Here is a 27,972-nt window from a genome sequence, read left to right on the forward strand (position 1 = left end):
CAAGAAGTTTCTCCCTAGTTCTAAGTTGCTTCTCTCCTTGGTTAGTTTCCATCCGTTGCTTCTTGTCCTGCCTTGGGGCTTTGGGGAATAGCTTGACTCCCTCTTCTTTGGGGCAGCCCCAGAGATACTGGAAGACTATCATGTCCCCCCTCGTCCTTCTCTTCATTAGACTAGACAAACCCAATTCCAGCAACAGTTCCTTATATGTTTTAGCCTCCAGTCCCCTGATTAGGGTGGTGCCTGCCTCACAGCAGGGACTCTGAGCAACACACAAAGGATTAGAATCGAAAATATAATATACAAAATAACCCAGGCACTACACCAAAATAAGAACAGTATAACCCACATCTGGGTCTAAAACTATTCTATTCTCAATCTGAAGCAAAGTAGTTGTCACATCATCCATTTGTTCTTAATCAATCTTGTTAAAGAAAACTCCGTGGGGATCGGGCATAGAAAAACACAGTCTGCTTTCACCCTGAAAGTCAGGCCTAGTATGCATTCCAAATTCTCTTTTGAAGTAAATTCTTTCTTCTCCAGTTATACTTTCACGGTCTGAAATGCAGATCTTGAGGTAGGTGACTTTTGAGCTAGTGGTTCAAGGAGATATTATGAGACTAACTCCCCATGCACACGGAAACGATAAATGCAGGTGTATTCTGGATGGCCCCAGTTGCTGAGAACTCTTAGCTCCATCAGCTGGAAGGCTGCCTCCCTGTCTATATCCTGAGGATGGGAAAAGAGAAGGAAAAGTTGACTTTTAAAAATGTGACCCAGAGAAAATGCTGGAGGATTGCTTCTTCAGCTTGGCCTAGTTCAGTGGTGGCGAACCCATGGCACGCGTGCCCTGAAGATGCCAACCGTCTTTCAACCAGCCGCCCACTAACTCGCCGAAGTCCCACATGGCCAGATGCATCCCAGCACCCATGCGCTCGCTGGCCTCTGTGTGCAGGGGCCGATGGTGTCAGGCAGCAGGCGCTCCGGCCTCACCTTGCCCTGTGACAATGGCACCCTCGCCTTGCCTCGCCTCACCCAGCAGATGAGCTTCCTGCCCACCACCCTACCTGCCAGAGACCCCCTGGATCTCTCCCAACCCTGCCCGGCCCCCACAGGTGTCCCTCCCCACGAGCAACATTGAGGTGATCACGCCCACCTTGTCCACACCCACCCAATCTGCCATGACCACCAGTCACACCCACCCAGTGAGCCACGCCCACCTGGCACCCGGCGATAAATAAGTGGGTTTTGGGTTGCAGTTTGGGCACTCGGTCTTTAAAAGGTTCGCCATCACTAGCCTAGTTTATTTCAAATGTGCACTTATGCCTGGAGAACAGTAACATGTCTCTGATCAGTTAAAACAGGAATAAGTCACATTTTCAGTCATGGGCTTTATTTTTACTTTCCTCCCTGGAGATGCTAGAAATATATTTGGTTATAGAGTAAAGCCTGCATGGAACAGGGCCCTTTTTTGTATGATTTCCCTTAAGGCACAGATCCCTAACCTTTTGGGCACCAGGGACCAGTTCCACGAAGAAAGGCTTTTCCACAGACCAGAGAGTGTGTGGTTTTGTGTGCTGCCTGCATCCCATGGATGGGGCTTTGCTTGTTTGTGCAGACCGGTTGCTGGCATGCCACGGCCCGGTACCGGTCCATGGATAGGGGGTTGGAGACCCTCTGCCTTAAGGGAAAAAGTGGGTGCCATAAGTTCTTAAATATTTGATGAGCACATTTTTTTTAAATGTAAAACTGCTGAAAATTGATTTTGCAATCTGGGAATGTTGGGAGCCACAAATTAAAGACAAGGTGCAGGGTACATGCCTCCAAATGTATAAACAAACTTTAAAGGTGCCTCCACCAACAATCAATAGACTAAGGGCTCAAACATGATTCTATTTTTTTCTATTATCAATAGAAATATAATAACTGCCTAATTCAGCATCCTTGTCAGAACTCTGCAAGCATTGACAAATGGGTACAAATTGCCTTCCTTCTTCCCCAACCTGTGCAGACCAGATAGTTTGGACTACAACTCATCACAGTCCGGAACAGAGATAGTGGGGGATCTAATCCTACACATCTGGAAAGCACTGGGTTGGGGAAAGCTTTTAAGTCCATTTCTTTGGCCATGAGATATTAACATAAGAGAAAGTATGGGGCAGAATAGTAAAATGATAAATTTCTTTACTGTATTATTGTAATTTATTGCATAGCAGATGTTCCGACTGTATTTGGCATTTTTATCCTTTTATCAAGTCCTTCCCAAGGATCTGGGATAGGCAGATATGAATGTTTGATGGTATTAAAGATTATTATTATTGTTGTTTTAATAAGACTAGACTCTTGGGCTATGTCCCTTAAAACATCAGTAAAATCCATCAGCTGGCTAATCCTTGGGTAGCTCTGAAGATAATACACAGTGAGACCAAAACAGTTATACTTAGAAAAACAAAAACTACTACCGTATTATAATCCCTACATTTTATTGTTTGAAGCCTATTTCACAAACACACAAAAAATTATTATCCAGGGAAGACTGAATAAATAAAAGGGACAGTAGTAGGCTTTATTCACAAATCCATTCAGTACTGAATAAGAACAGCAAATAAGGCTCACTGTTTTCCTGCAGCCCCTGAAGCCCTTGGTCTACCTCCCCTCACCCCCATTCCCTGTCCTTTTTTCTTACCTGAAAGTGGAAGGTTTGGATAGGATCCCCATCTTGATTGTATGTGAACTTCCCAAGGAGGACACCTTCTTGTTGCCCTTCTTCCTCTAAGCCCTGAGCAAACAAGTAAGGATGTGAAGGTGAAAGGAAACAGCTGAAGGCCATGAGGACTCCAGAAAAACCATGATGAGAGAGAGGCTAGGGAGGCTCAGAGTCACTTGTGTAACTGTGTGCCAAAATAAAACACACAGGTGGCAAGTGCTCCTCGACTTATAACAGTTCATTTAGTGACTGTTCAAAGTTACAATGGAACTAAAAAAAGTGACATATGATTTTTCATACTTATGATCTTTGCAGCATCCCCATGGTCACATGATTTACATTTAGATGCTTGACACTGACTCACATTTATGACAATTTTAATGTCCTAGAGTCATGTGATCCCCTTTTGTGACCTTCCTACAAGCAACGTTAATGAAGAAATCAGATTCACTTAACAACCGTGTTACTAATTTAAGAACTACAATGATTCAGTTAATAAATGTGGTGAGAAAAGTCGTAAAATGGGGGGAAACAAATTTCTCACTTAAAAACATAAATTTTGGACTCATTTGTGGTCTTACATTGAGGACTGCCTATACAGAAACAACTGAGCAAAAAAGAAAGAAGTCTGATCATTATAAACATATAATCTCCCCCCTCAAGGAGAGGTCTGATTACAGAATTTCAGTGCATAACAGTATAATATAACAATATAATAATTTATATTGAGAAATTCCTTGAGTTGTTGCAGTCTAGCTACCATCAGCCACTTTTCAGTATGCTTTGAATCATTTCCCCGGCATATAACTTTATTTCCTCTTAATTTCCATACCGTCATGATAATTTAGTAACAATAATAAATCTAGCATCAACAACAGAGTTATAAGTTTCTACCTGCAGCAATTTCTATAAGAAACCATAAGATGTCCTAATCAACTTGGTTGGATGACATTATGACATTTATTTCTCTTTTATTTTATTGTATTTATATTTTATATTGTTTTACTGGATTCAATTTTTATTTTACTCTGGCTTTATTTAGCTGTACATTAGTCTAAATATTTCTTTACATAGATTATCTTGGGTCCAAGGTCACCCAGCTGGCTTCACGCCTTAGGATGGACAAGACTTTGGTTTCCTGGTTTCTATCTTGGTGCTTGAAAGCACCACAAGTGATCTTTTGTGGTTTGTTTTAACCATGTTTTATTGGAAAAGTCAAAAGGGTTGTGTTCAAATGCTCAGTCATATATCACTGTTTACATATCACTTATTGTGCTAAGACAATACCCAACAAGCCACATTGTACCTTAAAAAAAAAACCCACAGAGAACCACCCAGCCAATATTTCTGACTGCTTAGTTCAAAGCTATGTATGAATACTAGAACTGATGAATACAAATTAGTTATTCACTAATTTAGTGTGAGTATTTAAAGACTATATCGGTAGGGAAGTGCTGAAAACATTTTAAAATGAAACTTATTCTCCCACTGGAATAAAGATAGAGTTGATAAAATGTTAAAAACTGTTTTTCAATCTTTTAGCAAAACCAGAAGCAGGAAAGAGGAGATTCCTAAATAGACAAAGTTCAGACATTTCTACAGTCCTTGACTGCCAATCAAATATGAGAGGAATTGCCTGTTGTGAGTTGTGTTTACCCTGTGATGGGAAAAAAAATGCCTTTTACCAGGAAGAGCTTACTATAATTGATCTTTCCTGCTATGTTATCCAGACTTACAAAGACTGCAATGTCCTTGGGAGCGCTGGGAATGGTTCCCCTGGGGGAAAGCGACTTGGAGATATGCTCTAACGTCACAGCAGTGGGATGGATCCTGCTTGAAAGGCGAATGACAGCAAAACCTTGGGAGCCTTGGAAGGCCCAACAATTTCCAGGATAGACATCTGGCTGTATCAAATAAGACAAATAAGAATGTGAGGTAAAAGGAATAAATCCTTGTGTGCAGATTTATTTCTTTCAAGGCACAAGATTATGTTATTCAACCAAAAGAAAGAATATCACAAGCCCTGGGAAGTCTTTTGATATAAATTCACCTATTAAAATTATCATTGGCCCTTATGAAGTCACCATCTTATTCAAAACAAAAACTGGAAATGTAAAAGAATTTTAGCAAAAATTCTTCTAGAAGCATGTTTGGAGCTTTGCTCCCAGTGGAATAATAGGACCACATTCAACTAAGTTTATCATTCCTTAAATGTTTTTTTAAAGCCAGGGATTCTTTATCTCTATCTTTATTAAGCAAAGTACCTCTTCCAGTTTTGTTCAGTTTATAAATAATGCATTTCAGAGAAGCTTCTTATCTTCTTGAATGAACTAGGTGACAAAGTAACTATGGATATCTCATGGTTATTGCAATAAACACTAGAGAAAGGAAGAAACCTTCCCCTTGCTACAAAAACCTATCTGCCCCATCATGGGACAAAAGCCACAGGAAGTAAACCGAGTGACAAATAGGGGACATAAGCAAAATGCTCTGGGGAGTGAACAGGGAGTGGGGGAAAAAGAACAGTGTTTCTATTGTTCCTTTGAAAACGAACCCATACCTGTAGAATGACCCTTGGAGACTGGGAGTGATACCACAATGGTATGCCAAAAAGACTAAGAAGTGCAGTCTTGGTTTCATAGGTTTCTGAACAACGAGTGCTGATAACACTGGCCCCTATAATTAAAGTGAATGGATGAAGGTAAGTTGTGCACAGTGCTAATCCCCAAATCATTCTGTAAATGAGGAACTAGAAAGCTGGTATTAGACTATTACACAGATTTGCCTACTTCATGCTTGGGAAATTTTTTTTGCAGAGAATGAATCTGGGGAAAAACTTTGTCAGTTTTTTGGAAGCAATAAGCCTGAAAATGCAGCACACCTTATGGACTCATGCTGTAACTTTAGAGAAAGAAGTTACAATATAATTGTACTTATAAGTGCTGTGAAGAATATTGGAAGCTATTTCTTTATACCTTTAACTCTTTCTTCATAACTTTTCTTCCATTTTCTTGCACTTTTCATTTTTTCTGTTACTGTTCCCCTTTTCATTGTCTCTGTTCTAATTTAGTTGAATTAGTTATTATTGTTCTTAAAACGTTTATACAGAGAGAGAGAGAGAGAGAGAGAGAGAGAGAGAGAGAGAGGAAGAGAGAGAGAGAGAGAGCGCAAAGAAAAATGCCTTCCAAATGTTTAAACTTCTAGATGAAACTGACCAAAATATTTCTAGTTTCTTGATATGAAAGCTATGGGTTTTTTTGTGTGAAACCTACCTCCAGATTCAAGGGCATAATCAACCATTCCAATGCGATCTTCACTGTAGCGCTTCAGGGCATCATTCACGATATGATGAACTTGCTGAAACAAAACAGCAAGACTGAATACAAGAAGATTTAAAGGGATACAATAATACAAAGATTATAAAGGGTCACATTCTCTCAGAGTGTTTATCTGAGGATCAAGTGAGAGCTGGTACACACAAAGTGATGGGACACCTATTCTCTGACACTCTGTTTCACTTTTCCAAGAAACAGGCTGCTTGTAAACATCTGAAATAATCTATTTTTGTTTGTATAGAGCAGGCATGTCAAACTGCCGGCCCGCGGGTCGGATGCATCATACTGAAACCGCGTCCACCCCATTGCCAGCAATGGGGAAAAAGTCATGATACGTCACGCAACATCACATGATGTCACGAGTTTGACATGCCTGGTATAGAGTGTAAAGGGAACTGAAATTAACCTGGAAGACATAAAATCTTCCCTATAGTAACAGCCAGAAAATGTTTCACAAGGATTGCCCTTCCACAGGCTGATAGATAAGGAACAAATGCTATTCTCACAACTTTATGGTTTCAAGCTTGGTCAGGATAGACTTTCAGCAAAGTTAAGTCAAAACCTTTTGATATCAAGGCAAGGGGCATATGCCCCTATTCCTCCTACAGAAGCTGACAAAAGTCGTGATGGAACAGCCTCCTTCATGCACCCGAAACTAGTTTAAGGACAAAGGGAAGGCTGCATAAACATATTGTCTATATGCAATAAATGGGATGAGTAAAGAGATCAAGAGGAAAAAAATTGAAGGCTATTATCCCTCTTCTTACTGCCCAAGGTGTTTGCCAAATTCTGCCCAATCTAGGGTGAGTTTTCTATCCGGGCTCTATTTATGATAGCAGAATGTCATAAAATGATAGTTTAATTCTGGAATGTCAAGATGATGATTTAAGAGCTGACCAGCTGATGCAATGATAGGAATGAGTCAGCAGGGTCTTTGGCTGTTATCTCTTAAGGAGCCTGTGTAAAAAAGAGGAGGCTCTGCTAGTGTGTCTTCTTTCTTTTCCCTTTCCTGCTCTATTTGCTGTTTGTTGGATTCTGCTTGTAGCACATGTATGTATACTGTTCCTAGTGATACTTATATATCATTGTAGATATTGTAGATAAGCCACCATTTGTTACAAACCACTGTTTGCTGTGTCTGCTCCTGGGTTGTCGCATTTGATAGGACTGTGCACGCTCTGACAGGTTATGGGCCCAGAGAGAAGAGAAACCCAATGAGAGCTTGCCCCAGAGCCAGAGGGGTTGTAGTTCGTGGTTTGTTTGTGGTTAGTAGTTGTTAGAGGAAACAGGCAACATGGGCTCCATCGGCATAATGGGAGGAGGTTTCGTAGTGTCTTGGCTGAATGAGACAAACTACATTTCCTGGTATGTAAAGATGAAAATGTACCTGCAAAGGGAGGAGTTGTGGATGATAGTTACTGATCCACCAGTAGCCCTGGATGATGGGGACCAGAGAAGGAATGAAAAAGTGTTGGCCAGCATAATCCTGTATTTGGAGGATAGCCAGCTGATACACGTGAGGGGTCTCCAGTCTGCTAAAGAGTGCTGGGAAGCTTTGCGCAGTGTGTATGTTAGAGAAACTGTGAGCAGCAAAGTAATGCTAACAAGGAAGTTGTATAAGGCCCAACTGAGACTGGGAGAGAGCATGTCTACACATTTGGAGTCCATGAGAAAGACATTCCTAGAGCTAGAAGTAAGAGGAATGACTTTTACTGAGCACACAAGGTGTATGTATTGCTCAGTTTGTTGGACAATTCATGGGACATTCTAGTGACTAGTTTAGAGTCTATGCGAGAGAGGGACTTAACCATGAGTTGTCTGGCCAGTTGCTGGAAGAGGAACAGAAATGGCTGGAGAGGCAGCAGAGAAGGGGTGGCGACAACGCATAGGCCAGGTCTAAAACTGCAATGTCCCAAGATGCTAGCAGAGTAGCTGAGAACGTTTGCACGGTGAAATGCTGCTTCAGGTGTGGTTCTACAGAGCTTCTCCAGAGATGCTGCTCTGAGAGGAGAAACAGAGGAGCAGCGAGACAAGGTTGTAGAGCTACGCAGTCAATGAAGGATGGTTCATTATTTTTCCTGGCAGCAACATTGATCGAGAACACTAGAAACACTTGGTTGGACAGTGGGGCGAGTCAGCATATTATAAATGACTCACAAATGTTTTCTAGTTTGAGACCAGCTAAGCAAACATTAGTTAGTTTGGCTAATGGACAACGGTCTGCTATTAAAGGGGAAGGTAAAGTTTATGTACCTGATATTGGGGGAACATTGGACAACGTATTGTATGTACCAGACGTAGATCATAATTTGTTAAGTATTTCAAGTTTGGATAATAAATGATACTTCTTATAGCATTATAGTGATACTTGTATAGCATTATAGATATTGTAGATAAACCACCATTTGTTACAAACCACTGTTTGCTGTGTCTGCTTCTGGGTTGTCGCACGCAATAGGACTGTGCGTGCTCTGATATGGACACTAGCCATTCAGATACAAAACAGTGCAATTAATATACATGTAAATCACAGAAGCTTTACAATCTAGATTTGCACATATACAAGAATATCTTGTATAAACAACATCCCTTTATTCAGTAGATATTCAATGATGATTCTCTTGGGCCTACTGGGAAAGACATCCTCATACCTCTTCAGTTACTCCTGTAATTCCTTCTTTGTGAAGGGTGACCCCAACATCCTGCACAGACAATTCTTGGTCCTTCAAGATCTTTGCAAGGATCTTGTGCTCCAATTTGCGTAGTTGCTCCTGTAATTCTTCATGCTGGACAAAAGGTTTTCCAGTTTTATCCTCTCTAGATCGGGACAGGAATTGGCTAAACCATGTCGGAAACTGAATTTCCATCTAAATCATTAAGAGAAGAACAGATTTGATGAACAGCTTATTCCTCCATTCCCCACTCTTTGTATCATGTCTGGTTTTCTATCAAATGAGATAGCAAGTGTATTGTCCATTTCAGAAGAATCTCTGAACTATTGTGGTTTTTTAAAAAGAACAGATCTTCCTTAATCTGATACCTTCTGAAATATGTTTAGTCTCATCATCTGTAGGAAACGTCTTTGTTGGCTGGGAATGTTGTCATGAATGGATTTTTTGATCATTTTTACAGTGATGGCTACTGTAACTCACTGCAGATTTAGTTAAAATGGTCTTAAAACCCAGGCACTCTAGAAATTTTTCTAAATTTACCTGAAGAATTTCCTGCCTTTTCTGTAATACTGTTGAAGACCCGGCTGATCTACAAAATGTGGGCATGGCCTGTTTAGTTTATACTAATGGAGCTGGAATGGCATCTTAAATCACCGAGAGTAAAGAGAAATGAGGCAGACATAGAGGGGGAAGGATCACAAGTGGAAGAACCTTTGAAACAAATTGATTTAAAAGTGGGAAACACAGTGCTTTTTTTCTTTAAAAAAAAAAAAGGTGCCAGAACTCACACACGTCATACAACCCGCCTTGCCCAAAATACAAGGTTCGATCCAAAAAAGGTGCCGGAACTCCGTTCTGGGCGTTCTATGAGAAAAAAAGCCCTGGGGAAACATATTCGGAAACTCACATCTTCTCGCATTTCCTTGATCTGCCCTGGAAGAGATTCCACTTGTCTTGACAAGGCCTTCTGATCAGAACCCAAAGTCACAAGTTCTTTTTTCAGATTTGATAGATGTTCCTTCGATTTATCCATTTCCTTTCGCAAAATATTCATTAGGCCTTCTTTTGTGGAGCTTTGAAAGAGGAAAAAACAGAACAAATGCTGAGGTGCTACTTATAATCCAATGCAAATAAAAGGTATTTATCCACTTTTTTCAATTGTGTTTATCAAAAGCTAGTTTAAGGGTATCAACTTTTAAACCTTTTAATCCTCAAATTATCAACAGTTTTCTGAACTGTGCATTTAATCTGTAATAATAATATCCTACACAGTAAATGGAATCCTTGGACAATTGCATATCATAGCAAGACAACTGTTTGAAATACCCAATTTCAGTTTTGTTAATGAATTTTATGTCAGCTGTCCCGGGAGCTCTTGTTTATTGAAACAGCAAAGCAAAAATGTTTTAAATAAATGCATATAAATGGTATCTAGCTTTTTGTGGATAGGCAATCTACATCTTCCATAGGCTGTTGAACCCCAACTCCCAGGAGCACTGATTGGATGGTTAACAACCCTGTAATTCAGCAATGTACAGAGAAGCATTATCTCAAGTACAAAATATGAGCAATCCCCAATTTACTAAAATATTTGGCTATGAATATATTTCTTTTGCAAAGAATTGGAGGACATACTCCCTTTTAAAAAAAGAATTCTAAATTTCCATGTACTATTTTATTGCATGTATATACTTACAACACTGCTTAGTAAACATAACACAGAAACAAAAGTACCCTGCACAGATGCAATAAAATGTTCCTGCTTACTGTGTCTTCTTGAAATGATCTGAGGAATGGTAACTGCACAGGCAGAAAAGTTAAGTCAGACCTCCGTTAAAATAATCATCTAATAATCATTATCCTAAATAATGTACTGTGTAGAAATGTACTGAATTTTATGAGTGCTAAAAATGCTTTTATAGAATATCAATTCCTGCAAGATATAAGAACATCCATGACTCCTTTGTTCCTTTTCACCAGAAATAGAAACATGATTTGCTCGTGATGCTCGAATTACCTTTGCCACTGAGCTGTCTTCTCAAGCATCCGGGTCTCCACCTGCTGTGGGAGAAACACCAGTCAGCACAGGTAAGATTTTGTATCAATTATGAGTTTTCAAGATTCTTAGAAATCTTAGGCAGATGATTAAAAGCCAAAATGAAGTAAAGCAAAAAACAGTTAAAAAAAAGAGAGGGGGGGGGATGAGTGGTTGATCTTTTAGCTAGTTTTGCACCAATTCATATTCCTAAATGACTTATAGGACAACTTCCTGATATGCACACTTTTTAGATACAGGTTATCAAATATAGATTATTGTTGCATTTGAGAAGGAGCCAGCAAATGCTAGTTACCCACCCAGTAAGACTAGACTCTCTAGGGGTTTAGGCTAAACCAGGAATAGGCTAAACCTGAAGTTTTGGCGCCTCAGACCATGAGCCCCATCTCCATATTGCACAGACCCTAGAGCAGCCTCCCACTTTAATGGTTGAACATTTGCATTATGGTAAGCTACCAAAAGTCTGTTTAAATTATGGTAGAGTAGAACTGCAATGTCTGATAAGCTTTTAGTTAGAGTTCCAGTACATATTTTGAGATTGGAGCTTAACATTCTTTGAGAAATTAGTGGCTATGGTTCACAATAATTCAAGTTTTTACAGTGCACCTTCCCTTTAGTCCTAGCCGGCCTCCTTGTTCTCTGACCTGGAGATGAAGATCTATGTCTGTGTGAAGCTTCTCTCTCATGGCTGCCTCTTGCTGAGTCATCAGCTCATTCAAAAGCACCAGGATATTCTCATGTGACAGAATGGCACCTTCTGTGTTCTTTCTTTTCTGTAATTCTTCTATAGAAGCTGCAGTTTCCAGGGTCTCAAAACGTCTTTCCAGAGCCTGGAGCTGAGACAAAACCTGTTGCTGGGCCTTTTAATCAAGAGAAAATATGAAAGAAAAAAGAATAAAATGCTGTTCTCATCCATAGTTTAACAATCTCCAGATTTATACATATAATCTCACTGATTTTATACATAATCTTGTTTGATATTGATATCATACTTCACATTGTTATTGTTTATTGAAGGTGCATTAAATAGTTAAAATTTGTGGGATATCCTTGTAGATCAAATCAATATTATAAATTGTAAATAGGAGGATTTGAAGTTCAGATTATATTCTTTGGCTAAGACCATATAGTAATTCCATGGCAAAAATAATATTCAAACTAGGGGTCTCCTAAGTTATTTTTTTTAACCATTACACATCACCTTTCAGTCTGAAAGAATATACCAAAATAACTAGGCTGGTTAAGTGTCTATGTTACAGTTATGACTTAGATGGAGAAATCTTTCTGATTCCTCTTAAAACACTGTCCATCTTCAGCAAATGTGAGAATTTTGCAATAGTTGATATCTAACATGACTATTCCCTACAAACACTCCTCTAAATCCATATAATACACACCTCAAAAAATATAGCAGTCTCTCCCATTTCATGGTCCTTCTTTGTGCCAGAAGGAAATAATTTCACTGTTCCCCAAGGAAACATAGGAGGTTGGAGCCCAAAGGGATAAAAATACCAGGCACCTAAAATAATTAGAAAAGGAAGAACATCAAGTAAAAAAATGATAATTGCAGAGTATATTCCAGAAGATTCCAAATAGGTTGGATGAGGGCTGGCAGACTGTATTCAATGAAACTCAAGTTATTGATCTCATAATTGTAGAGTACAGTGTTACACTCTGTATTTTTCAAGTTCTTGTTTGTTCAAACATAAGTTGATTTTAGGACCATGCCTTCAGAAAGGTATAATGCAGATATATTTCTAGAAGAGAATAATTAGAAAAAGATCAGATACTGAAATAACTAATCCTGTCACCAGCAACAACATAAAGCTCCTTTTACTATCTTACTGCTGATGTATCATACGTGCTGGCTGGGAATTCTGGGAGTTGGAGTCCCTGCAGGTTAACAAACACTGCTATATGAATGTAATTCTTCAAAGCCATTTTTAAAATTATATTTATATTTTTCTGGTTTTCCAAGGAAAGTGATTCTAGACATTAGATGTAGCTCCTCAAGAATTATTGTAGACATTATCTGATCAAATGGAGCTGTGGCTGCGAAAGGAGATATAACATAGAAGGAAGTAGCCATAGTATAGCACTCCTAAAAAAGAGATACCTTCAATAGTGACAGCACCAACCCCTTTGGGAGGAAAAGCAGAATTCAGTCCTTCTGAGTTCAGCTTCCAGTTGTATCCGGAAATACTAAAGCCCTATAATTCTTAAGAAATTGGCCCAGATTCCTTCCACAATATTTTCTCTGTTGGATCCTCAGACTCATTCCCACATGTCTCTCTCAAAGAAGAAGTCAACAACTTTTTTTTTAAAAGGGCTAGTCTTTTAAAAGTCAGCTTTAATACTTGATAGAATGAAGATATTATAAGACCCCGATATTTGATTCGTATCGTTGCAGAATAGCATTAATTACAACATTGGTAACCATGTTTCTGAAGCTAAGCCAAGAATCTCTACCAATAAACAGTTGTATCTCATTCACTGCTTGAGTGGTACAATTTTTTTATAGAGTAAGCAATTTTTAAAACAAAAAAATAGGAGTACATTAGAAAAAAGCTGTTTCCCTTCCCACATTTTTCCTTCCTTCCTCAACAGTTGCATAATGTAAGGCAAAAGTCTGCAGAAAGAATCACATGATGAAACATAAGATCTACAAGAATACTACTTTCAGGGTGATGTCATCTCATACTTTCTAAGACAGAGGTCCCCAACCTTTTGGGCACCAGGGACCGGTTCCATGGAGAAAGGTTTTTCTGCGGATCGGAGAGTGCGTGGTTTTGCATACTGCCTGCATCCCATGGATAGGGCTTTGCTTGTTTGTGCGGACTGGTTGCTGGCAGGCCATGAACCGGTACCGGTCCACGGACCGGGGGTTGGGGACCCCTGTTCTAAGAGGTACAGAGAAAGGACAGACAAAGGCACTTGAAACTCACCATAACCAACAGAGCTCAGGAGCAAAAGCAGAAGCATAAACAACAGTATCTTCTTCAACACTGGATAACTCCTGGGCACCAAACAACAGGAGAGAGAGAACAAACTGTTAATACAAGGCAAAATAAAGCATTATAAGCAGAGTAGTGCACCTCAGCTTGCCTATGAAAATAGAACATGTGAAGTGAACCACAATGAAGTGAGGTTCACACCCCAACTTCATATTATTGGCATGATGAAGTCATATCAAATATAAGTGCTGCAATTAATACTGGGAAGTAATCAAAACAGAAAGATCTAGTTCATATATTGTACAGTGTTGTTTACTTAACCATACATATAATATACTAAGTTGTAAGCCACAGATTATATCTGCTAAACCAATGTGCAATGTGTTTAGGTAACGATAGTCTGTTTGTGTTGTTTTGACTTAAAGTGTGTTGGGTAGACTCAGCTATTGTGGTATGATTTGTAAACTACTGGTACATGGAATATGATTCAGTATTATATTAATCCAGCCAATCATGGTTTAATTGAATGGTGAAAAATTGTTTAGCAAAATGTTTAAGCCCAATCATCAACCACAGTAGAATTGAGCCACTTCAAACTTTTAAGTCCATCCCATAGCTCTTAAGCATCTGCTGTTGGTTTGCATATGATAAGCATTTAGTTGGTAAGACAGTTATTAAATGAAACAGGGCTGTAGCAGAAAAACACACACACATTCTAAAATGCTGGTGAATTTGGGGATACTCCAAGCTGTGCACCTGCAGGAATTTCTTCTATTTCCCTCTTTTTCAGCTATTTTTCCAGTCCATCCAGGAATCAAAGTTAGCCACATCTCTTTATATTTCAAATTCTATTCCCACTAACCGTGTTAAAAGGAAGACATCCAGGAGAGAGGCTGTGGTTGTTAGACGATACCACATGGTCCCAATCCACCAGTATAACAAGCCAAAGAACCGTCCTGCAAAAAACCCAGAACAGCTTTTAAAAGAGCAATAGCTCAGCTTTTTTTCCATCTCTTCCCTTCCTCTACAGCATAATTTCTCAGAAGCCATACTTGCACATTCAATAGCAGAAAAGGTGATTTTAAAAAACCACAAGATATTAATTACACATACTGTATATGCTCCTTGACTCCCAATGATTCTGGGCAGTTTATAAATTATTCAAAACATTAAATAAAAATTTTCCAAGTTGAATTGCATTCTTGGACAAATTAATTTCAAAGAATGAATCTGAAAGATTAGAATTTTTCCAGATACTTGATTCTAAGCCTCTGGTTATCTCTATATCCCCTCCAAATGAACATTTTCAGCATTATTTTGAAGAAGACCATATCAGATAACTTAGAAAATGCAATACAGAGACATAAACTCTTGTTATATAGCTTGCTTTGTTAACTTGTGTAATAACTATCAAATTTCTAACAACTTTTTTCCATTTACCTGGGGCTGAAAGCACCAGCCAAAGAATGGAGCCTACTTTGGAGAGGACACTCTTGAACCCCAAACTGGATGTATTCTGGTCCATGGAAGAACCACCTGCATGAATTAGAAAATAGTCAGCTAACAAGTCATCATTTCCCCCCCTTTCTCTGAACACTTCCACACATCTGTTTGCCCCAGTATGATAATGGCCCACGAACCATCTCTAGGGATATGTCTATATCTTACAACTTCTGTTTCAACATCCACCTTACGTTAAGCCTAACAACAAGTTAAGGTGCTCTTAAAGTAGTGATTTCCCCCACAATTCACCTCAAGGCATTGCATGCAGTTAATAGAGGGCACAGCTGATGCATACTCCATGGTCTGTGGCAAGAACGAAGGTGAATATACGTGGCCCAGGATAATGTTGCAGGATCCAATCTGGATCAGTCACCAGCAGCAGAGATTTAGCCTTCTGAACTTTCAAACTCATGCTGGAATCCATCCTCAGGGAACTTCTCCCTAGCAGAGTGTGTGCTATATATATATATATGCACCATGCACCATATAAGTACCACACACAGAGTAGCCCAAAGCACACACTCTGCTATTTCCCTGAGGATGGATTCCAGCACAAGTCCGAAAGCTAAACTCTGGTCCTGGTGACTGACCCAGATTGGATCCTGTGGTAAGAATCTTATATCTTCAGTTGCTTCTAGCAGTTTCCTGTGGAGCCACATCCCTTTTCTTTGGCCCTGATTTCCTTGCCCATACTGAAGTCCTGAAGTCTGCAGTGTTAAATTTTATTGGGCAATTGACCAATCATCACACTGCCACACACACATATTTTGGCTACCCAAAGTTTCTGGAGGCTTAAATAAAAATGAAACTACATAATTCAGTATTAGAGGGCTTCATGTGATCTTCCTTCCTTCCTTCCTTCCTTCCTTCCTTCCTTCCTTCCTTCCTTCCTTCCTTCCTTCCTTCCTTCCTTCCTTCCTTCCTTCCTTCCTTCCTCCCTCCCTCCCCTCCTGCTGTGTGCACATTAATCTCCAGAATCAAACATAAAGTGTTGCATTTGGCGCATCAGCTTTGGATTAGTAAGTCAGTGAGTTGACTGGTCTACCTGCTACTGTGATGCCACACCTCAAAACCAAGTGTGTAAATGGAACATTGGTTTTTGTAAGTAAAAGTCACATACATGAGATGGGCAACTATATAAATTCAATCAATCAATCACAGCAGCAACCGAGCATTCCTACTGCCTATTAAGAAACCAACTAAGGCAGCAGAAATGCAGTAGAGAGGTACTATTGAAACAATCAGTCATTCCACTTACAGTCATGCCACACTTTAAGGTTCACAGGGAGGATTAACTCTGTACTGTTTTGGAGGCTGAGTTAGTCTGACATATGAAAGCAGATTGTAGCCATGGTTGTTAATCTTTCCCCTGTATAAATTAAACTTATTCTTTGCCAACTATATGGAGATGGCAAGTATTGACTACTGTCTCTGGATTACCAGTCTGCAGGTCAGTTTTGCAACAGTTGTTTTTTAAAAAACAAACTAAAAATGAATATATAACTTCCTTATTTTGTAAAAAAAAAAACTATCAGACAAGCAATTTCCCGAGTGATGAATGGAATAACAAGGACCTGTGGTGGAACCAAAAATCAGGTTTTAAGTATGCACAGCTTTCAGGCAAACTTCAATACAGGCAGTTCAAGGAGTTCCTCAGGCCTTTTGTTAGCTGATGGCTAACCAGTTTTTGCTGTAAAGGATGTTAACAAATTCTATCCCCAATGTTTTTCCTCCAGGAGTCCCGTCTGATTGCTTAGGCACATAGCATTTCCCGATACCTGTGTAGTCATCCTCAGAGGAATAACCAGATGAAGAACCATAGATGTCGTAAGTCTTCCTATCTCCTAATCCATTGATTTTCTTACTGGACTCGATGCCTCCCGTACCTCTTCTCCTTCTCAATGAAAGATCCTCACCTGACATTACAAAATTTATTTTAAAAATAAATTCAACTTTTTATACACTTCCTAGCAAAAGCTTGTATGAAACTAGATACCATCAACCTTTGACAAGATCAAATGAAGCATATCATTTAGTGGAAATTGCAGGAGAGTTTAAGATTAATGCCCTTGTGCCTTGAGTATATTTTTGGAATTCTACCCTCCCCTCCATGTCAATGTTTAATAACTGTTGTTAATGATACAGGTGATGGATTATATCAGTGGTTCTTAACCTTTTTGAACGAATCGCCCCCTTGAGCCAATAAGGAAGTTGTCATCGCCCCCTCCCCCAACATAACCTCTCAATCACAACATAGGAAATAATTCTTCAATTTATGCAAACACTTTTTTTGTTTTCTTTAAAATTGTCATCAGGACATATCGATGCAAATAATTTATTTCCTGTCTTTTTCCCATATCTCAACTGTGTGAAAAATTTTGGTGCCACCCGTCACTTTATTCCCAAACTTTGTGATACATGTATTTCATTATTATCTTATTTATTCAAGACACTTAAATGTAATGACCACTGAAAACAAAATTCAATCCACTAATAGCGAGAGATCTGATGTTTTTGTACGACAGATATACAGCGATTCACTGTACAAAAAAGTCTCAAAAGTGTCCCCAAAACTTCTCGCTCCATCACCCCCATATCGCCCCCTTTTTGTTCCTTCGCCCCCACAATGTCCCTTTTCGTTCCATCGTCCCCCTGAAAAATGAAATCGCCCCCTGGGGGGCAATATCGCCCAGTTTAAGAACCACTGGATTATATCATCTTCAAGAGCTACAATATTTTATATTAATTGGGTGGATGTTTGAGAATTTCCACCAATCAGCATCCCCTGAACAGTCTTTCTTTTGCTGGATTTTCAGCACATGTCCCAACCCAATTCTCCCTCAGTTGGCTTTAATACTGTCTGGCATTCAAAATCCCATTGACTAATCCAGAGAAGACCATACAGGGCCTTTCAGGTATTGCTGTACTTCAACTTTCATCAGCCAGAACTAGTATTCCCACATCATTTGGCTGATATCCAATTGAAAAAAAATAATATAATGTCAGAAGTATATTGACAGCATACAAGAAATAAATAATGAATGAACTCTCTCAAACCTCCTGTATAAATAGTGTAAGTCACAACAAAGGACCCTGAGAGATCTCAAAGACCAACAGATTTACTCCAAATGTTGTCTTCCAAGAGGATCAAATTGGAAATAGTTGGTCCAAGTCCCATGTAGGCCAGATGATGCAGAAGAATATTCTGACTTGGATATGAATTATGCCAACTACAGACCAGAGTTAATTGAAAGATTGGACAACAGGTGAAAAACAGTTGTACAACAGATTTGTATAATGACTACAGTCAATAAGAATGAAAAGCTTATGTAGTCCTACAGATGTTGCAGATGCCAATTCTCATCAGCCCCAACTGGAACTGGTAGTCTAATTCAAAAACATCTGAAGGGCTATGAGTTCCCAATTTGTTGCTTTGCAGCTTATATTAATTTCTCCCAAGTAAATATCCTCCATATATTTTAGGACATGCAAGCTACAGAACATTTCAGAGAAATACTTACTCCAATAAGAACTGCTTTCCAATGGCTCATCAAAGGCCGCACTAGTTTTAAGAGAAAATCCTTTGTCATCAGTCAGATAAGACTCACTAATTACAGACTCACTGTAGTAGGAGGTAGTGTGGGGAGTAGAACTGATCCCTAGGCTAGGTGCAGGAGAGATACGTTTCACACTGCTTGGTTTCCTTCTCAGAGTTTGGCTGCAGGAAAAGAAACCAGAAATGGCATATTGATAAGATAGTACATGTTAGATGAAGAATGGGCAAATGCATATGCATTTGTTCACATGCATAAGTGCTCCTATTTAGAGATAGCACTAATAAACTCCTACCACTTAATAGAATCCACACCCCTAAGAGTAGAATTGAATGGGAAAGAGATAAGAAGAAAGAAAAGTCATCTTCTCCTAAGATATTTTAAGTTGGAACTTGATCACTCTAAACAAGTGGAGAAAATATCTTGTGGTAAAAGGTTCAAATATAATTTGGATTTCTGGAAGTTGCCATCCCATTGCATGTGGATGAGGCTGGATTGGAAAAGGTTACAATGATGTAACAACTGCATCTTTCTTTACCTAATGAGTTCTAACATAATTTCCTTTTGGCCTGCTCTGTATTTTGCCTTGTTTAATTCCAGGGTTGTAGTACTCTCTATCAGTTCATCCAAACTACATATTGGGGGGGGGGGGCGTTTTCCACATAGCCACATGCATCTTCATTTTTGGAACAGAACAAGTGTAATAGCAAGTGGGCAAGTGAGGCCATTTCCTGTCCATCAACACTTTACAGCAAATTTCCCAACTAGGTCCCTTCAAATATGCTGAGACCAAAATTCCCAACAAGCATGGCCAGGATAGATGCAGTTCCAGTTTATCCAGAAGATCCCAGTTTAGGAATCATTGCTCTATATTATAGCTAGGAGCTCAAGAAATAGCCAGTGAAGTGTTTATGATATATCGAATATAAGAGGAAACTAGAACTATCCAGAAACCTTGCTTCACAGAAAATTAAAAGAAGCATAGTTTGCTCCTGTGGTAAACTGAAATAAGAACTTGGGCTGAATCAGTTTATAGCCATGTTCATGATTGCTCATATAAGTATAGTACTGCATATTACATTTATTTAATGCCCTTTCCTGTAGCCTTCATGTAACATGCTTTTATAATGATTTGAACTGTGGTAATATGTGTCTGCCAGTGATTAATTTATAACACTATTCACTCAGTGGGGGCAGAACACAAGGATATAAGCTGTTGTGCCCCCTTATTTCTGGCCGTGAATGCAGGGTTGCCTGTTAGGATAGCAACCAACGCCTTGGTTCAAGTCATACACCAAAAATACTACACAGTATTTCTTTCTAGGACTGCATCTTTAATGATTTCACATTCCATAAACAGTAGTATACTGGGTTCCCTTTTGTGGTTATCTTGTTTCCTTATTAATTGTAAAGCCATTATTTTGTATTTGGAGTTTTCTGCTATGTAGCTGCATAGGCAGTATTTGAGCGACCTTCTACATAAGATTTATGTAATGTTGTAGCTCCTGCTCTTTGCAAGAGACCAATGACTCATTGTAACCTGCTAGCTTTGGAATTAATAAAACAATCATTTGGATACTCTCCAAACATTGGCACTTTGGGGGTGAATTTTCTATCACACTCCAAGGAGAGAATAAAATAACACAAGCAGCTTTTTCTGTGATAACATTTTTCTTTAAAGTTCATGGGTATGGAGGAAGTGGGAGTAATACAGACAGGTGGTAACATCCTTTTCGTCCACCCACACTTCTTTAACCAAGGGGAGGCAATGTACCAACAGAGAGAATACTCAGTCTACTCTTTTTCCTGCCTGCTTATTCTGCAGCAACTATTGCTTTCCAGTGTGGTTAGCAGCTGTTTATGAGGAAGCAAGAAACAGCTGAAAAGGTTAAGTACAACTCTGGCAAATCAGATCAAAGGGAAATCTTGCCATTAGTGGTAAACAGAAGCCTGAAAGAAGGCTGTGGGGGCAATGCTCTCTTGGTTGATTGTTCAAAAGTCAGATATGATTTGCTCCAGAGATAGCAATATTTTTCCTCCTACAAATTAGTTTTTAAAAGTGAATATTTTTCCACCTGTAAGTACTGCAGCAGTGTGCAGGCAGTCATGTTACTAGACTGGACAAAAACCTTTGATCCCTCTTCTCATTTTTTTTAGGGGAGAGTGCTGTATTATTTTTAATGATGCACTAGGTTTCCTAGAGCCCTTTTTTAAGGTCACTCTACCTGAGACCTCTCTCCCAAAAATTGCAGCTCAGATTATTTTCAGGGCTATTCTGAACATTAGTGGGGCTGCAAAAATGGGTTGTGAAGGTGACATGAGGTTCAAAGGCTGCTTATTTTTCAGTTTCTCCTAAGAAGCAATTACAATTCCCAACTGATGGGGGGGGGGAGGATTGAGCCTCCCCCCCATGTTTCATTATGGCTACTTGTAAGAAAAGCAAGTATTTGTGCATTTTTGTACTAAAAGTAGCCCTATGAGACCAAATTTGGCTTCTCCCCATGGCACCAACTCTCTTCTGTGCCTCTATCTACAGCTCCAATTATACAACCAAACATTTATGTATGGTTTTCTTTTGTCATTAGTTGTTCCCAGCAAGACAATTCTAGACTATGACAAAGAAATTGCCTGCACTCTCTACAAATAATGTAACATTTTCATGAGAAAATATTTTTCTCCATTTACAATTCCCATTGCTATTTCAAATAGAACATAGTGGCATGAACATGGGCCATAATGTATAATAATCAATTCTTGTGGTATTAGCAATGATGATTAATTTAAGTTTCCTGCTATAACATTTACAATGTTTATATATTCCTTTTTCCCTTCTCTTTTTAAAGAATCAAAGTATCTAATGGGAATGGGAGCTTTCCAGCTGCTCTAATGCAGCCTTCTCTATTCTGATAACTACAGGAGTGCTGGGCTACAACTCCCACAATTCCAGGCAGACCAACTACAGATTGAATTAAATGGAAATTAAGAAATGGTATACCATCCAACCAGATTGGGGAAAACTGATTTTAAAAAGAAACTTGCAGATTAAAGTCAGTTACATACTGGCAATTTGTTGTACTATGACTACTGTACTGAAATGGGTTACGAAGTGCCAGACGTAAAAAAAAATAATCTTGAAAAGTCTTAAAACACCCATTATTTGTAAATATAGAAGGGACAAAGCAAATTGAGAAGCTGCTTGGTGCAATCTTTAATGATGCACTTTGTTCTAGTTAGAGCCAGATTCGTCTTTGCTGCTACTTCACAATCCGATCATAACAGCTACTATTAACACAAAATAAATCTTCAGTACTGTACAGGAAAATCTCTTTATAAAGAGTGAAACAGAACTGTATAAATACAAAAATCAAAGCCTATTAAAATTAAATTTGTGAATTCAATCTGAGCTTGAGTTCTATATTAATACTGAGACAACTATAAATATACTACAGTGCAAAATAGCTCTTCCTATTTCCATTTCATGCCACAGACCCTTCTCTATTCTATTGAATTTTAAATATTTTGAATTATAGTACTAATAATTATGGGAATTGTATCTGACATTGATAATGGATAACAAGTTGGGGATAATTGGGGTAAACAATCATATTCAAAGTATGTAAAGCAACAATAATGAATTAATTTACCACCCAAAAGATGAAGAAACCCTGTAACTCATACACAGCATAGATGAGGGAATCTCCCTCTTCCTTCATTCTGACTTACCTGTTTGAATTCTCTATAAAGAGAGGCTGAGGTCCACTTAACAGAGAACTTCCTCCACTGATCCTATTGTTGCCATTATCCTCACTTTGATAATTGCGGTAAGTCCCACTAATGCGTTGGCTTCGTCGAGACATGACCAAAAAAGAGCTGCCACCAGCCTTGTGTCAAGATTCTTAGAGGAAGCAACACAAAGAAGAAAACATCAGGACTTACATTAGATATAAGTATTCTGCAGATGGTTTATGATTGAACAGTTTTACTGAGTCCAGAAGAAAAGTTTACAAAGGCTAGCATTCTTTCTCCTATTGGTCAAGCCAATTTCTCTATAAAAGAGAAATCTGGACTTCTGAATAATACACTGTGACAGTTTTCCAGCCAGTCTTGCAATTCTTCACTCCCCCACCCAGCAGCAGACACTTATCTATGGAAAGAAAAGGCTCCATATACCCTTTCTAGCACATGCCACTGTCCTGCAGGCTCAACCTGTGCCATTCCCCTGCGTGTCTTTTTCAACCTGCATCACCCGCTGTGTGTTCCGAGATCCATGCAGCACCTCTTGGGCACCCCCATAGCCCACACACCTTCCCAACCCTAACCCTTTTGTCATCTCCAGGCACCCCCCAGGCAACCTTCGCAACCCATGCCATAGCCCCACACACTATGCCTGATTGCTGAGGCACCTCTCACACATGGTTATCCTCTTACATGCTTCATGACAGATGCACACGCTCAAACACTGCACCCTTCTTGATTCACGTGGCACTTCCTACACACTCCCATGACCCCAATGCACAATTGCATAGGTACCTTTCCCAATCTACTCTATCCACCCATGCACCCAGCGTGGCATCTCTGGTGCACACCCACATAAGTTCCTAATCTGCATGACACCTCTCACATACTTTCATATAAAATTCCTTACCTGCAGCCCCTCACCCTCCCACACACCCTCACTCATTCCTACACCTTGCAACAGCCACTTACTAGCCTGCTGGACTTGTAACTTCCTGTTGGTTTCCCCATTACTTTCTCTCTGTAAGCTTCTTGCAAGCAAAATAAATGGGGGACCTGGCAAAAATTCTTGGGAGGGAAAGGAGGGAGGGAGGAAGTTTTCTGATGCTCTCTGACAACTTCCCACAAGGAGATTCACTAGGAAAGCCAGCAGGAAATCAGAAATTGCTCCCATTCCCACCGCTTTTTTGCTCACCTCTAGTCATTCTGTTTCTCTGTTTAGGTAAGAAAATATCTCCGAAACAATGACACAGCAGGGCATGGATTGTCTAGTAGCTACTAAGTCTGTGAAGAGCCAGTTTGGTATCATGGTTAAGGTATCAGACTAGAAACTGGGAGACCATAAGTTCTAGACTTGCCTTAGGTAAGAAGCTAGCTGAGCAACTTTGGACCAGTTACTCACTCTCAGCCCTAAGGAGCAAGTAATGATAAACCATTACCAAAATCTTGCCCATAAAAGTGTAGGGACTAGTCCAGACAGATACCAAGAGTCAGTACTGACTTGAAGGAAAAATAACCCATACAACTTCAGACTATGCAAATAATTTGAAAGACATGATTTAATAATGTGATAGAGCAATGAAATAACATTTTTTGAAATACCAAGGCAAGCACATCTTTGCAAGACTTGAGTGACTATTTCAAATGTTGTCTTAGTGCCTTCCTTTTTGGTAAATAAACAATAGTAAAACAGAAACAAAAATAATGGCAAACTACTTCAGTACAATCGCCAAGAAACTAGCATAACAAACCAGTATTTGTCTACATTTATCAACATCTAAGCTTGATTGGAGGATTTATTTTTCTTCATTTTTTTTTTCTATCAGAAGACATTGGGGACTAATACCCAATGCTCTTGCACTGAGTTACATTGCAGGGTCACCTTCCAACTGCCACTGGCATGTGAGCTCAATTTCTAGCCCGCTGACAGATTTATGAGATACTCCATCAGAGCATCATGAACAAAATGCATCTTGGCTGGAAACAGTAGAGCTTTTGGGCAAGGCAGAATACAGTACATATCCCAGCCAAGACAAGGCTGGTCTGGAACGGAGTCAAGTACCACCCCCAGCAGCAACAGCAACAACTCTATTTATACAGCATCAGCCACTCTGCAGATTTGCCTGCTGATGGGAAAAAACCCAAATAGCAGAAGGTCTGACCTTGTGCCTATCTTTCACTTCTTAGCTCCTTATACAGTTAAAAAACCTCCCTCCCTGCTCATTGCCATAGGCAAATAAAGTCAGAAGTTTGTTCGCTAGCAATTGTTTATCAACATTTACATCATTAATATTCTAATTATATTTCTATCATGCCTCAGCCTGCATTTCTACTCTTACAACACAACTGTTCTCCTGGGAAATGTTTCCAATGTTCAGCAAGTCATATGACATGCCTGTATAGGAGGGTTTCCCTTGCTTAATCATAAGCCATGCTGCTGCCATTCTCCACATCCCCTCCTGTTCTTCATTATTCTCAACACTCTACCTGGATTGCTAAAGTCCACACTAATTTCTCAACCTTGGCATCTTGGAGATGTGTGGATTTCAATTAGGAAATTCTGGGAATTAAAGTCCACACATCTTCAAGTTGCTAAGGCTGAGAAACATTGCTTTGGATCATCACTATATCAAGACTCTTGAGTTATTCTTCTCTGCTGCACTAGTGGTGGTCAGGAATTTGTAGCCCAAATGTAGTAGCTAATTGTTAGTAGCTAGTAGCTATAATTGTTGTTATAACACATAATCCTTCTCATAATTTTACTCCCCCCCCCAGATATGTAGGAAGCAAAGAACAAAATCAAAGAAAAATTGTACCAAATTCTCAAGAGTAAAAGAAAGTACTAATGCCTCTTTTCATCTCAATTAAGATGCACGCTTATCCCTAGGCAACTCAACTGAAATCAAGTATGTTACCCCAGGAGACAAACTGACCTCCTTTCCTTCACATCTTTCAGATCTGTTCTTCTCCCCCTCTCCCTTTAACTTTTATGCTTCAACCTCTGAGAAAGAAAACTACTGAGGGCTATGAAGCAAAAACTGCTCTACTGTTTTCAACAGTAAAGTCAATTTGCTAAAACAGAACATTTTAAAGAAGACAAATTTGAGAGAAAGTGTAGTATAGTGTACAGAAATTCAGGCTGTATTTGGATTCTGTCTTGTATTCACAAGGTGGTGTCAAGCTGCTCCCACTTTCAATTTTGAACCCACCCACCCCCCATATAGGAATAATAGTCCTTATCTGTTTTAGCACTTGAGCAATGCCATGTGCATTTTTTGGTCTAAAGAAAACAGGTTATGTGGTTTGGGAATGCAGAGTTAAAATTGCAAAAATCAGAATATCAGAAAAATATGAATATTTTTCACTGAGATTATATCATAGGGTTCTTTTGAGAGGTGAAAATCAGTGGGGTAAAAGTGATATGCAATATGTCATCACTAATCTCCTGGGAGTTTCATAACACTAAATAGAATAAATATCTCACATTTTCTTTCAGTGGCTTAAAACAGTACACAGAATTATTTCCCTGCATTTCCCTGAAAACAAGGTAATTCTTTCCCTCACAACAATAATCCGGCAAAATAGGTTAGAGTGACTGAGTTGTAAATGAGCCAAGATCATTTAAGAGGAATTTGAATCTAGGTCTCTTTCGGGTAGAATTTCCAAATTAGGAGGCGTGTTTTCCTCCCACCAGCAAATTCTCCCTCCTTCTCTTTATAAACATGTCTAGAACTATTAATTTAACCTCATCCCTCGCTATTTCATAACTATAATTTTAACCACTTCTCAATTTACAAATATTAAGAAAGACCAAGAGGAATGAAGGAAAAGAATGGTTAACGCAGCAGCAAAACTGTCAAACCCTTTCCGTTGTTTCAGTTACAGCAAATCAAACGTTCTGCCTCTTCTCGATGCACACGGCGGCTTCTCACTTTTCAACTGCAAGCACGTTCGTTGCACAACTTCAAATCCATGCAGGAAACTTGCATAGGGTCGGGGCGTATTTGTTTCGCTCGCGGCCCCCCCTTCCTTTCCCGGACCCTCCTCTTTATCTCCGATGAAAACTTCCAAGCTGCAGCTTGCCCCGCTTTTTAAGAAGAGCAACAAACGCAGCAACCGCTTGCCGGAAGGAAGCGAAACCAGCGGAGCCTCGCTTTTGAAAAATAAAATAAGCAACTGCATTACCAGAAAGGTAGAAATGCAGCCGCAATCTTCGAAGACGCCACAAGAAAAATGAGCGGCAGGGAAGACGGACCGCAACAAAACGTGGGACAAGCTCCATCATTCCCAGCCAATATGTCCCTGGCAGATAGTACTTTGGAAGGGGACGGGGTTGGAAATGGCTCGCCGCCTGGTATGTTTTGAAAATGGGAAAGAGCTCGGACACCGCCAAGAGCGACGGAGGGTTGGAGGAACTACCTACAGAGGTTCCGTACAGACAGAGGGGCAAAAAGCCAAGGAAGAGACACACTCCCCAATGCTCTTTTGCCTTTTCTTTTCTTTAAGCGCACGAAGTTACCTTTTACAACTGCTTCAGAAGAGAGACGCAAAAAAAGAACTCCAAACAAAAGCACGAGCAACCCCCAGCAGGCGAAGCTAGCGGGCTTTTTAAGTGATTTGATTAATCCCAGGAAATCGCCGTTGCTAGCTCGGTCCGTTCGAAGCCTCAGTGAGCGCCCGCGCGCCAACAATAGAGCCTGACGGGGCTCTCACCCTCTTCTCCGGTGCCTGCGTGCGCCTGTCAAACCTCACAAGCATGAGCTTATTGGCAGGAGCCACACCTGACCCGCGTTGTCAGTCATCTGCGACGCCCTGTATCTATTGGTTGGTTTGAACAAGACGCGCTCTCGGTTGGTCGCCTTTCCTTTTCCCCGCCCTTCAGTTCGTTTTGTGGATTCAATTGCCGGATTGCGCAAGAAGAAAAAGCTCCGGGGCAGTATAAACTGCAGCAGGGCTGGCTCCGCCCCCCGATTAGGCGTGGTATAGAATAGGAAGAAAGGCCGGAAGGCGGGGCGCTCGTTCCCACTTTGGGAGGCGTTGCTCGGCCTGCGTGTGTAGTGCGTGTTGGGTGCACATGAAGAGGGTTTTCCTTGTTAGTTTCAAGCATTGCAGGAACGTGCTGAGACAATCGTGTGTGAGTGAGTGAACGAGTGAGTGAACTCTCGCCCGTACATGAGGCAGCGTTTTCGTTCTTGCCCGCAAACACCTCGTGTTGTGATCTGTCAGGTTTACTGACTTGTACTGGGGTGTGATGATGGAAGGTGCCCAGTTCTTAGACTTACTGAGGGCATGTCCTCCCCGCACTGGGTACTGTCCTCCATGGCTATTTAGGCTTAGGCTGGAGGAAAAGTTGAATGACACTTATGAGGCTCCTTGTGCTTAACTGTACTAAGGAGTAGAGGGGAACTTGCCTCCTGCATCATCTTGTGGTTCACCTTAGCTCCTGTAACTTTTTAGCT

General features: G+C 39.9%; 1 protein-coding gene across 5 annotated transcripts; it reads right to left on the reverse strand.

Annotated features, from left to right (window-relative positions):
* Nucleotides 1-104: 104 nt before the first annotated feature.
* Nucleotides 105-27,962, reverse strand: SUN2 (Sad1 and UNC84 domain containing 2). Of its 5 annotated transcripts, none has more exons than XM_039335484.1 (17): nt 27,033-27,962; nt 22,502-22,673; nt 18,746-18,942; nt 17,003-17,140; nt 15,162-15,257; nt 14,584-14,677; nt 13,713-13,783; nt 12,165-12,286; nt 11,412-11,615; nt 10,729-10,772; nt 9,619-9,784; nt 8,691-8,906; nt 5,977-6,061; nt 5,265-5,380; nt 4,441-4,608; nt 2,684-2,776; nt 105-726 (listed from the first exon to the last, which is right to left on the reverse strand). In XM_039335484.1, the coding sequence occupies exons 2-17, from the start codon at nt 22,633-22,635 to the stop codon at nt 610-612; spliced, it is 2,061 nt and encodes a 686-aa protein (XP_039191418.1). In that variant the 5' UTR covers nt 22,636-22,673; nt 27,033-27,962; the 3' UTR covers nt 105-609. The 5 variants fall into 5 exon arrangements, with proteins under 5 accessions (XP_039191418.1, XP_039191419.1, XP_039191417.1 ...); XM_039335485.1 differs by having other exon boundaries at nt 11,412-11,627; nt 18,848-18,942; nt 27,033-27,950; XM_039335483.1 differs by having other exon boundaries at nt 10,729-10,769; nt 11,412-11,627; nt 27,033-27,950.
* Nucleotides 27,963-27,972: the final 10 nt, after the last annotated feature.

Source organism: Crotalus tigris, unplaced genomic scaffold (genome assembly GCF_016545835.1).
Source record: "Crotalus tigris isolate CLP2741 ecotype Arizona unplaced genomic scaffold, ASM1654583v1 scf7180000017644.4837335, whole genome shotgun sequence".
NCBI lineage: Eukaryota > Metazoa > Chordata > Lepidosauria > Squamata > Viperidae > Crotalus > Crotalus tigris.